The sequence below is a fragment of the Aegilops tauschii genome, chromosome 4, assembly GCF_002575655.3.
Source record: "Aegilops tauschii subsp. strangulata cultivar AL8/78 chromosome 4, Aet v6.0, whole genome shotgun sequence".
Classification (NCBI taxonomy): Eukaryota; Viridiplantae; Streptophyta; class Magnoliopsida; order Poales; family Poaceae; genus Aegilops; species Aegilops tauschii.
The window spans coordinates 409,394,571-409,407,714 of record NC_053038.3 but is presented as its reverse complement, the minus strand read 5'-3'; the positions used below and the strand labels follow the sequence as shown (position 1 = coordinate 409,407,714).

At 43.8% G+C, this 13,144-nt stretch overlaps 1 protein-coding gene across 1 annotated transcript; it reads left to right on the top strand.

Moving 5' to 3' along the window:
* The first annotated feature begins 5,756 nt into the window (after positions 1-5,756).
* On the top strand, positions 5,757-6,185 carry LOC141021923 (uncharacterized). The gene has a single exon (XM_073497779.1). The coding sequence runs from the start codon at positions 5,757-5,759 to the stop codon at positions 6,183-6,185; it is 429 nt and encodes a 142-aa protein (XP_073353880.1).
* The last annotated feature ends 6,959 nt before the right edge of the window (positions 6,186-13,144 follow it).

The window sequence follows — 13,144 nt, the reverse complement described above, 5'->3', positions numbered from 1 at the left end:
AGACAAAGGCATATCACTAAAATCAACAGGAGCACTTCTACTAGCAACCAATTTCATAAGAGCATCAACTTTATCACTCAAAGAAGAAATTTCTTCAACCGAATTAACTTTTTTACTAGTAGGAGCTCTTTCGGTATGCCTTTGTGAATAATTTGCCATGATATTATCAAGCAATTTGGTGGCTTCACCCAAAGTAATTTCCATAAAAGTTCCACCCGCGGCGGAATCTAAAATATTATGAGAAACAAAGTTCAGCCCCGCATAAATTTTTTGTATGATCATCCAAAGATTTAACCCATGAGTTGGGCAATTCCTTAGCATCATTTTCATGATTTCCCAAGATTGTGCGACATGTTCATGTTCAGGTTGCTTGAAATTCATGATCTGGGTTCTAAGGGAAATAATTTTTGCAGGCGGAAAATACTTGGTGATAAAAGCATGTTTGCACTTGTTCCAAGAATTGATACTATTGCGAGGCAAAGAAGAGAACCAAATTTTTGCAGAATCACACAAAGAAAACGGAAATAATTTCATCTTGACCACATCATTGTCCACTTCTTTTTTCTTTTGCATATCGCATAATTCCATGAAGGTATTAAGATGGGACGCGGCATCCTCATTAGGAGTACCGGAAAATTGGTCTTTCATAACAAGATTCAGCAAAGCAGTATTAATATCACAAGTCTCCGCACTAGTGGTGGGAGGAGCAAGTGGAGTGCCAATAATATCATTGTTGTTGGTATTTGAGAAATCACATAATTGGTGTTCTCTTGAGTCATGATGACCACACAACAAGATCGCACTCAAAAACAGATCCGGCAAGAAAACGGCGAACGAAAAAAAAGAGGCGAATAAAGCGGCAAATTTTTGTGAAGTGGGGGAGAGGAAAACGAGAGGCAAATGGCAAATAATGTAAGTTGCGAGGAGATGAGATTTGTGATTAGGAACCTGATTATGTTGAAGATCCTCCCCGACAATGGCGCCAGAAATGGCACAGAGCCAGGAGACTATCTTGACTTGATCCTCCCCGGCAACGGCGCCAGAAATGGCACAGAGCCGGGAGAGTATCTTGACTTGATCCTCCCCGGCAACAGCGCCAAAAATTCCGTTGATGATGTTTGCTAAGACTACGTCGGTGTCTCCCCCAAGAGGAGAGGATGATGTAGCACAACAACGGTAGGTATTTCCCTCAGTAATGAAAACAAGGTATTGAACCAGTAGGAGAATCAAGCAACAAAACGTAAACAGCCCCTGCACACAAATAACAGCCACTCGCAACCCGACGTGTTAAAGGTGTTGTCAATCCCTTTCGGGTAACGACGCCAGAAGGCACGATGACGGGAGAAAATTATAATAGATTGAAATAATAGATCACAAATAAAATAAAGTGCAGCAAGATATTTTTGTATTTTTAGTTTAATAGATCTGAATAAAAACGCAAAGGAAAAGCAGATCGCAAGGCAAATATATGAGAAAGAAGACCCGGGGGCCGTAGGTTTCACTAGTGGCTTCTCTCGAGAAAAATAACAAAAGGTGGGTAAACAAATTACTGTTGGGCAATTGATAGAACTTCAAATAATCATGACGATATCCAGGCAATGATCATTACATAGGCATCACGTCCAAGATTACTAGACCGACTCCTGCCTGCATCTACTAGTATTACTCCACAATCGACCTCTATCCAGCATGCATCTAGTGTATTAAGTTCATGGAAAAACGGAGTAATGCAATAAGAATGATGACATGATGTAGACAAGATCCGTTTATCTATATGGCGGTAGATATAGATCTCGTCTTTTTATCCTTAGTAGCAACGATACATACGTGTCGGTTCCCTTTCTATCACTGTGATCAAGCACCGTAAGATCGAACCCACTACCGGGCACCTCTTCCCATTGTAAGATAAATAGATCAAGTTTGCCAAACAAAACCCAAATATCGGAGAAAAAATACAAGGCTATAAGAGATCATGCATATAAGAGATCAAAGAAACTCAAATAACTTTCATGGATATAAAGAGATATAACTGATCATAAACTCAAAGTTCATCAGATCCCAACAAACATACCGCAAAAGAGAGTTACATCATATGGATCTCCAAGAGACCATTGTATTGAGAATTCAGCGAGAGAGAGAAAGCCATCTAGTTACTAACTACAACCCCGAAGGTCTACAAAGAACTACTCACGCATCATCGGAGAGGCACCAATGGAAGTGGTGAACCCCTCCGTGATGGTGTCTAGATTGGATCTGGTCATTCTGGACTCTGCGGCGGCTGGATGAATATTTCATCGACTCTTCTAGGGTTCTGGTATTTTTGGGGTATTTATAAGCAAATAGGCGGTCCGGGGGGCACCCGAGGTGGGCACAACCCAGCAGGGCGCGCCTGGGTCTCCTGGCGCGCCTTGGTGGGTTGTGCCCCCCGCGGGGCACCCCAGGTGCAACCAGGGCCCATTGCCTTCCTTCTGGCCCATAAAAAATCATCGTGGAGTTTCATGGCATTTGGACTTCGTTTGATATTGATTTCCTGCGATGTAAAAACATGAAAAAAACAGCAACTGGCACTTGGCACTATGTCAATAGGTTAGTCCCAACAAATGATATAAAATGACTATAAAATGATTATAAAATATCCAAGATTGATAATAAAACAACATGGAACAATCAAAAATTATAGATACGTTGGAAACGTATCAAGCCCCACGCTGGCCGAGGAGCTCTGGCAGGACCTGACCAGGATGGAACCGCTCCTCCTAGAGCTTGATGCTGGCTCCTTCTGTCGCCCCACCTCCGTCCTGGACGGGTTTCCCGCCGACGCCGACTTCTGGTCTTCCGCTGAGCCGGTGCATCCCCCCTGGGCCGGCCTCTCTTAGGCTGAGCTGGGCCTCGACCCAGCGATGCCACTCTTTGAGGCGGCCAGGCCAGCCCCGGGCCCACCCAGCCCGCTGGCCCTCCCCCTGCAGCCTTGGCCCAGTCAGGGCTACATGGACGTGGCCTGCGACAGCAACACCATGCAGCCCGCCGCGGCGCACGTCACGCTGCAGCTGACCTGCGACACTGGCCTAGATGCCGATGACCTTGCCTGCAAGCTCAAGGACCTGGAGGTTGACCCGGCCACCTCGTTCATGGCGCAAGTCTTCAAGCTGCCCCCCATCCATCATGGGACCGTACCCCTCAAGACCCAGTTGGCGGCCGCTGCCCCGCCGGAGGAGTCCATCTTTATCCCAACTCCGTCGCCAGTGCCCGCCGAGGCAAGGCGGTCCAGCACACGCATCGCAAAGGGCGCATTCCCCCTGGCACCTCGCAACAGGAGAAGGCGCAGGCTCGGCTGGCGCAGCAGCTCGACTTCATCAACAAGTCATCCGAGTTCTCGCCCAAGGTGCGCGAACGCTACGACAGCCGTTTCAACACTCCACTGGGCAAGCTGACGACCAAGCTAGCGTGTGCAGCTGGCATGCATGGCCAGGGTCGGATCATGCTGCCGGAGAAGGACCTGCGCAAGATCGCTGGCGAGGAGGACCGTGCGGTCTAGGACACGCATTGGTCCGGCCCGGGAGCTGACTCCGATCATGTTAGCACACCTTAGATGTGCCTATTGCAAGTTCGTGCCGTGTAGTCACCGTGTTGATGTGTCTGTCCTTCTTTCCCTTTTGGCGACCTCGTCGGGCGCCCATGTCTGTCACCGGCTGTCTGTGTTAGTTCCTGGTTCCGGCAACCTTTCCGAGCGCCCGTGTCTGTCATCGGCTGTAACCGTTGTTCTTCAAAATGGCGCCGCCTGCTGTTCGGGGTGGGCCGCCCTTGTGTTAACCATGAGTTTCCCCAATGAGTAATTTCTCTGTGTTAAACTGGAACGTCTGCGGCCTTAACGACAAGGCGCGGTGCTGCAGCGTAAGCTCCCAAGTGCAACAATCCCGTCCCTCCATCCTTTATCTCCAGGAAACCAAGAAGGAGCAATTCACAGCCGCCTAGATCCTCGAGACGGGGGGGGGGGGGGGGGGGCTCGCCTGCAAGGCCATGCCGTCCTGCCAGCCATTGGGACCTCCGGCAGGGGGCTTCTTGCCTGGGACACAGACATCTTCGTGGGGCAGTGCATCAACATCTCCCCTTTTTCCGTCTCAGTGCAGCTCACCCCATGCTCCGGGGACGGGGCTTGGATGATCACCATCGTGTATGGCCCCTGCGCCAACGACGCGCGGCTCTTATTCCTCGCTGACTTGGCAAGGCTCCGCTCCCTCATCCAAGGCCCCTGGCTGCTGATCGGTGACTGATGACCCACAAGTATAGGGGATCTATCGTAGTCCTTTCGATAAGTAAGAGTGTCAAACCCAACGAGGAGCAGAAGGAAATGACAAGCGGTTTTCAGTAAGGTATTCTCTGCAAGCACTGAAATTATAGTTAACAGATAGTTTTGTGATGAGATAATTTGTAACAAGTAACAAATAACAAAAGTAAATAAAGTGCAGCAAGATGGCCCAATCCTTTTAGTAGCAAAGGACAAGCCTGGACAACCTCCTATATAGAGAAAAGCGCTCCCGAGGACACATGGGAATTATCGTCAAGCTAGTTTTCATCACGTTCATATGATTCGCGTTCGGTACTTTGATAATTTGATATGTGGGTGGACCGGTGCTTAGGTGTCCTTACTTGGACAAGCATCCCACTTATGATTAACCCCTATTGCAAGCATCCGCAACTACAAAAGAAGTATTAAGGTAAACCTAACCATAGCATGAAACATATGGATCCAAATCAGCCCCTTCGAAGCAACGCATAAACTAGGGTTTAAGCTTATGTCACTCTAGCAACCCATCATCTACTTATTACTTCCCAATTCCTTCCTCTAGGCCCAAATAATGGTGAAGTCTCATGTAGTCGACGTTCACATAACACCACTAGAGGAGAGACAACATACATCTCATCAAAATATCGAACGAATACCAAATTCACATGACTACTAATAGCAAGACTTCTCCCATGTCCTCAGGAACAAATGTAACTACTCACAAAGCATAGTCATGTTCATAATCAGAGGAGTATTAATATGCATATAGGATCTGAACATGTGATATTCCACCAAATAAACCAACTAGCATCAACTACAAGGAGTAATCAACACTACTAGCAACCTACAGGTACCAATCCCAGACTTAGAGACAAGAATTGGATACAAGAGATGAACTAGGGTTTGAGATGAGATGGTGCTGGTGAAGATGTTGATGGAGATTGGCCCCCTCCCGATGAGAGGAGCGTTGGTGATGACGATGGTGATGATTTCCCCCTCCCAGAGGGAAGTGTCCCCGGCAGAACAGCTCCGCCAGAGCCCTAGATTGGTTCCGCCTCGTGGCGGCGGAGTCTCGTCCCGAAAGCTTGCTTCTTATTTTTCTTCGGACGAAAGACTTCATATAGCAGAAGATGGGCACCGGAGGACCAACAGGGGGCCCACGAGGCAAGGGGCGCGCCCAAGGGGTAGGGCGCACCCCCCACCCTCGTGGCCAGGGTGTGGGCCCCCTCTGGTATTTCTTCCGCTGAGTATTTTTTATTATTTCCAAAAACAACTTTCGTGGAGTTTCGGGACTTTTGGAGTTGTGGAGAATAGGTCTCTAATATTTGCTCCTTTTCCAGCCCAGAATTCCAGCTGCCGGCATTCTCCCTCCTTATGTAAACCTTGTAAAATAAGAGAGAATAGGCATAAGTATTGTGACATAATGTGTAATAACAACCCATAATGCAATAATTATCGATATAAAAGCATGATGCGAAATGGACGTATCAGTGACTTCAACCTGATCTGCGATGCCAGGGACAAGAGCAACGACAACCTGGATCATCGTATGATGGCTCGGTTCCGGGCGGCCCTCAACCAAAGTGAGCTAAGGGAGATCAAGCTCTCTGGGTGGTGGTTCACGTGGTCAAACGAGCAGTCCCACCCCACGCTTGCACGCCTAGACCGCGCGTACTGCGACATCGACTGGGATGCGCGCTTCTGCAGCGCTTTCCTGCAACCACTGGCTAATGTCATGTCCGACCACTACCCCCTAACCCTCACCTATGAGCAGCCCGAGTGCCGCACGCTGCCCTTCCACTTTATGGCCTTCTGGCCACTGATGGAGGGTTTCCACGATGTGGTCGCTCGGGCTTGGCACGCCCCCTGCCCTGCCCTGGACGCTCTTGCTACCTCTTGAGCATGCGTTGGTTTTCCCTTGAAGAGGAAAGGGTGATGCAGCAAAGTAGCATAAATATTTCCCTCAGTTTTTGAGAACCAAGGTATCAATCCAGTAGGAGGCTACACGCAAGTCCCTCGTACTCTGCACAAACAAATAAGAACCTTGCAACCAACACGATAAAGGGGTTGTCAATCCCTTCACGGCCACTTGCAAAAGTGAGATCTGATAAAGATAATAAGATCAATATTTATGGTATTTTTGTTGTATAGATTGAAAAGTAAAGATTGCAAAATAAACATAACAGAAATAGCTAATTGACGGAAGGTTAATATGATGGAAAATAGACCCGAGGGCCATAGGTTTCACTAGTGGCTTCTCTCAAGATAGCATATTCTACGGTGGGTGAACAAATTACAGTCGAGCAATTGATAGAAAAGCGCATAGTTATGAGAATATCTAGGTATGATCATGTATATAGGCATCACGTCCGCGACAAGTAGACCGAAATGATTCTGCATCTACTACTATTACTCCACACATCGACCGCTATCCAGCATGCATCTAGAGTATTAAGTTCATAAGAACAGAGTAACGCATTAGGCAAGATGACATGATGTAGAGGGATAAACTCAAGCAATATGATATAAACCCCATCTTTTTATCCTCGATGGCAACAATACAATACGTGCCTTGCTGCCCCTACTGTCACTGGGAAAGGACACCGCAAGATTGAACCCAAAGCTAAGCACTTCTCCCATTGCAAGAAAGATAAATCTAGTAGGCCAAACCAGACTGATAATTCGAAGATACTTGCAAAGATATTAAATCATGCATATAAGAATTCAGAGAAGAATCAAATATTGTTCATAGATAATCTTGATCATAAACCCACAATTCATCGGATCTCGACAAACACACCGTAAAAAGAATTACATCGAATAGATCTCTAAGAGAATCGAGGAGAACTTTGTATTGAGATCCAAAGAGAGAGAAGAAGCCATCTAGGTAATAACTATGGACCCGAAGGTCTGTGGTAAACTACTCACGCATCATCGGAGCGGCCATGGTGTTGATGTAGAAGCCCTCCGTGATCGATTCCCCCTCCGGCGGAGCGCCAGAAAAGGCCCCAAGATGGGATCTCATGGGTACAGAAGGTTGCGGCGGTGGAAATAGGGTTTCGTGGTGCCCCTGGATGTTTTCAGGGTATATGAGTATATATAGGCGAAGGAAGTAGGTCGGTGGAGCCACGAGGGGCCCACGAGGGTGGGGGGCACGCCGACTCCACCTGGGCGCACCCTCCTACATCGTGGCCGCCTCATTGCTTCCTTGACGTCCACTCCAAGTCTCCTGGATTGTGTTTGTTCCGAAAACAATCCTCGCGAAGGTTTCATTCCATTTGGATTCCGTTTGATATTCCTTTTCTGCGAAACACTGAAATAGGCAAAAAAAACAGCAATTTGCACTGGGCTTTCGGTTAATAGGTTAGTCCCAAAAATAATATAAAAGTGCATAGTAAAGCCCATTAAACATCCAAAATAGATAATATAATAGCATGGAACAATAAAAAATTATAGATACGTTGGAGACGTATCAAGCATCCCCAAGCTTAATTCCTGCTCGTCCTCGAGTAGGCAAATGATAAAAACATAATTTTTGATGTGGAATGCTACCTAGCATAATTCTCAATGTAATTTTCTTTATTTGTGGCATGAATGTACAGATCCGAAAGATTCAAGACAAAATCATTTTTTGGTATAAAAAACCATCCTAGTGGATCCGTGTGGTAAGGGCTGCCGCCGGTTGAGTGATAGGCCTACCTAAATGCTCCCGGTCTTTTCTTTAATATTGACATAAAAATAATAATACTTCAAGCATACTAATAAAGCAATCATGTCTTCTCAAAATAACATGGCCAAAGAAAGTTATCCCTATAAAATCATATAGTCTGGCTATGCTCTATCTTCATCACACAAAATATTTAAATCATGCACAACCCCGATGACAAGCCAAGCAATTGTTTCATACTTTTGATGTTCTCAAACTTTTTCAATTTTCACACAATACATGAGCGTGAGCCATGGGCATAACACTATATGTGGAATAGAATGGTGGTTGTGGAGAAGACAAAAAAGGATAAGATAGTCTCACATCAACTAGGCGTATCAACGGGCTATGGAGATGACCATCAATAGATATCAATGTGAGTGAGTAAGGATTGCCATGCAACGGATGCACTAGAGCTATAAGTGTATGAAAGCTCGACAAAAGAAACTAAGTGGGTGTGCATCCAACTCGCTTGCTCACGAAGTCCTAGGGCATTTTTGAGGAAGCCCATCATTGGAATATACAAGCCAAGTTCTATAATGTAAAATTCCCACTAGTATATGAAAGTGACAACATAGGAGACTCTCTATCATCAAGATCACGGTGCTACTTTGAAGCACAAGTGTGGAAAAAGGATAGTAACATTGTCCCTTCTCTCTTTTCTCTCATTTTTTTCTTTTTATTTGGGCCTTTTTTTATGGCCTCTTTTTTTTCTTTTCTTTTCGTCCGGAGTCTCATCCCGACTTGTGGGGGAATCGTAGTGTACATCATCCTTTCCTCACTTGGGACAATGCTCTAATAATGATGATCATCACACTTTTATTTACTTACAACTCAAGGATTACAACTCAATAATTAGAACAAAATATGACTCTATGTGAATGCCTTCGGCGGTGTACCGGGATATGCAATGAATCAAGAGTGACATGTATGAAAGAATTATGAAGGTGGCTTTGCCACAAATACGATGTCAACTACATGATCATGCAAAGCAATATGACAATGATGGAGCGTGCCATAATAAACGGAACGGTGGAAAGTTGCATGGCAATATATCTCGGAATGGCTATGGAAATGCTATAATAGGTAGGTATGGTGGCTGTTTTGAGGAACGGAGATGGTGGGTGTATGATACCGGCGAAAGGTGCGCGGTATTAGAGAGGCTAGCAATGGTGGAAGGATGAGAGTGCGTATAATCCATGGACTCAACATTAGTCATAAAGAACTCACATACTTATTGCAAAAATCTATTAGTTATCGAAACGAAGTACTACGCGCATGCTCCTAGGGGGATAGATTGGTAGGAAAAGACCATCGCTCGTCCCCGACCGCCAGTAAGGAAGACAATCAATAAATAAATCATGTTCCGACTTCATCACATAATGGTTCACCATACGTGCATGCTACGGGAATCAAAAACTTTAACACAAGTATTTCTCAAATTCACAACTACTCAACTAGCATGACTCTAATATCACCATCTTCATATCTCAAAACAATCATAAAGAATCAAACTTCTCATAGTATTCAATGCACTTTATATGATAGTTTTTATTATACCTATCTTGGATGCTCATCATATTAGGACTAATTTTATAGCCAAAGCAAACTACCATGCTGTTCTATAAGAATCTCAAAATAATATAAGTGAAGCATGAGAGATCAATAATTTCTATAAAATAAAACCACCACCGTGCTCTAAAAGATATAAGTGAAGCACTAGAGCAAAATTATCTAGCTCAAAAGATATAAGTGTAGCACATAGAGTATTCTAATAAATTCTGATTCATGTGTGTCTCTCCCAAAAGGTGTGTACTTCAAGGATGATTGTGGTAAACTAAAAATAAAAGACTCAAATCATACAAGACGCTCCAAGCAAAACACATATCATGTGGTGAATAAAAATATAGCCTCAAGGAAATTTACCAATGGACGAAGACGAAAGAGGGGATGCCTTCCGGGGCATCCCCAAGCTTAGGCTTTTGGTTGTCCTGGAATTTTACCTAGGGGTGCCTTGGGAATCCCCAAGCTTAGGCTCTTGCCACTCCTTGTTCCAAAATCCATCAAATCTTACCCAAAACTTGAAAACTTCACAACACAAAACTCAACAGAAAATTTCATGAGCTCCGTTAGTATAACAAAACAAATCACCACCATAAGGTACTGTAATGAACTCATTCTTTATTTATATTGGTGTTAAACCTTCTTTATTCCAACTTATGTAAGGTTCATACCCCCCCCCCCCCCGATACTAGCCATAGATTCATCAAAATAAGCAAGCAACACACGAAAAACAGAATCTGTCAAAAACAGAACAGTCTGTAGCAATCTGTATCAAACGTATAATTATGTAACTCCAAAAATTCTGAAATAAATTTTTTGACGTGAGAAAGTTGTCTAATAATCATCTGCAAAAAGAATCAATCAAAAATCACTCCCCAGTAAAAAATGGCAGCTAATCTCGTGAGCGCTAAAGTTTCTGTTTTTTACAGCAAGATCATAAAGACTTCACCCAAGTCTTCCCAAAGGTTCTACTTGGCACAAACACTAATTAAAACATAAAAACACATCCAAACAGAGGCTAGATGAATTATTTATTACTAAGCAGAAACAAAAAACAATAAACAAAAATAAAATTGGGTTGCCTCCCAACAAGCGCTATCGTTTAACGGCCCTAGCTAGGCATTGATAATTTTAATGATGCTCACATGAAACATAGCAATTGAAACACAAAGAGAGCATCATATAGCATGTGACACACACATATAAGTCTAACATACTTACTATGCATAGGCATTTTATAAGCAAACAAATTATCAAGGAAAGCAAAAACTAGCATATGCAAGAAAGAAGAAAGAGACGATAGCAATCTCAACATGAAGAGAGGTAATTTAGTAACATGAAAATTTCTACAACCATATTTTCCCCTCTCATAATAATTACATGTAGGATCATAAGCAAATTCAACAATATAGCTATCGCATAACATATTCTCAACACGATCCACATGCATGCAAAGTTGAAACTCTTCCAAAATAGTGGGATTAACATTAACTAAAGTCATGACCTCTCCAAACCCACTTTTATCAAAAACTTCATAAGATTGAATATTCTCCAAATATGTGGGATCTAAAGTCGACACTCTTCCAAACCCACTTTCAATATTATTGCAAATATTATTATCAATCACATATTCATCATGGGGATTAAATAAATTTTCAAGATCATAAGCAGAATCACCCCAATCATGATCATGACAACAAGTAGTAGACATAGCAAAATTAGCATCCCCAAGCTTAGGGTTTTGCATATTATTAGCACAATTGACATCAAGAGAATTTATAGTAAAATCACTGCAATCATGCTTTTTATTCAAGGAGCTATCGTGAATCTCTTCATAAATTTCTTCATCACAATTTTCAAATCCACGAATTTCAAGCAAAACCTCATAAAGATAATCTAGTGCACTCAAATCACTAGAAATTGGTTCATCATAATTGGATCTCTTAAAAATATTAGCAAGTGTATGGGGTTCCATAAACTTTTAGCAAGCGAAGATGCAAGCAAAAAGAAGGCACATGGTAACACAAGATCGAACGGAAGGAGGGCGAAGAAAAGGCAAATATTTTTGAAAATCGTTTTAGAAGTGGGGGAGAGGAAAACGAGAGGCGAATGGCAAATAATGTAATGCGAGGGAGAAGAGTTTATGATGGGTACTTGGTATGTCTTGACTTGAGCGTAGATCTCCCCGGCAACGGCGCCAGAAATGGCTAGTTGCTGGGAGATCAAATCTCGACTTGACTTGGCGTAAGCCTCCCCGGCAACGGCGCCAAAAATCCTTCTTGCTACCTCTTGAGCATGTGTTGCTTTTCCCTTGAAGAGGAAAGGGTGATGCAGCAAAGTAGCGTAAGTATTTCCCTCAGTTTTTGAGAACCAAGGTATCAATCCAGTAGGAGGCTACACGCAAGTCCCTCGTACCTGCACAAACAAATAAGAACCTAGCAACCAACGCGACAAAGGGGTTGTCAATCCCTTCATGGCCACTTGCAAAAGTGAGATCTGATAAAGATAATAAGATAAATATTTTGTATTTTTGTTATATATATTGAAAAGTAAATATTGCAAAATAAAAGGTAACAGAAATAGCTAGTTGACGGAAGGTTAATATGATGGAAAGTGGACCCGGGGGCCATAGGTTTCACTAGTGGCTTCTCTCAAGATAGCATATTCTACGGTGGGTGAACAAATTACTGTCGAGCAATTGATAAAAAAATGCATAGTTATGAGAATATCTAGGCATGATCATGTACATAGGCATCATGTCCGCGACAAGTAGACCGAAACGATTCTGCATCTACTACTATTACTCCACACATCGACCGCTATCCAGCATGCATCTAGAGTATTAAGTTCATAAGAACAGAGTAACGCATTAGGCAAGATGACATGATGTAGAGGGATAAACTCAAGCAATATGATATAAACCCCATCTTTTTATCCTCGATGGCAACAATACAATACGTGTCTTGCTGCCCCTGCTATCACTGGGAAAGGACACCGCAAGATTGAACCCAAAGCTAAGCACTTCTCCCATTGCAAGAAAGATAAATCTAGTAGGCCAAACCAAACTGATAATTCAAAGAGACTTGCAAAGATAACAAATCATACATAAAATAATTCAGAGGAGATTCAAATATTGTTCATAGATAATCTTGATCATAAACCCACAATTCATCGGATCTCGACAAACACACCGCAAAAAGAATTACATCGAATAGATCTCCAAGAGAATCGAGGAGAACTTTGTATTGAGATCCAAAGAGAGAGAAGAAGCCATCTAGGTAATAACTATGGACCCGAAGGTCTGTGGTAAACTACTCACGCATCATCGGAGAGGCCATGGTGTTGATGTAGAAGCCCTCCGTGATCGATTCCCCCTCCGGGGGAGCGCCGGAAAAGGCCCCAAGATGGGATCTCACGGGTACAGAAGGTTGCGACGTTGGAAATAGGGTTTCGTGGTGCCCCTGGATGTTTTCAGGGTATATGAGTATATATAGGCAAAGGAAGTAGGTCGGTGGAGCCACGAGGGGCCCACGAGGGTGGGGGGCACGCCTACCCCCCTGGGCGCGCCCTCCTACCTCGTGGCCGCCTCG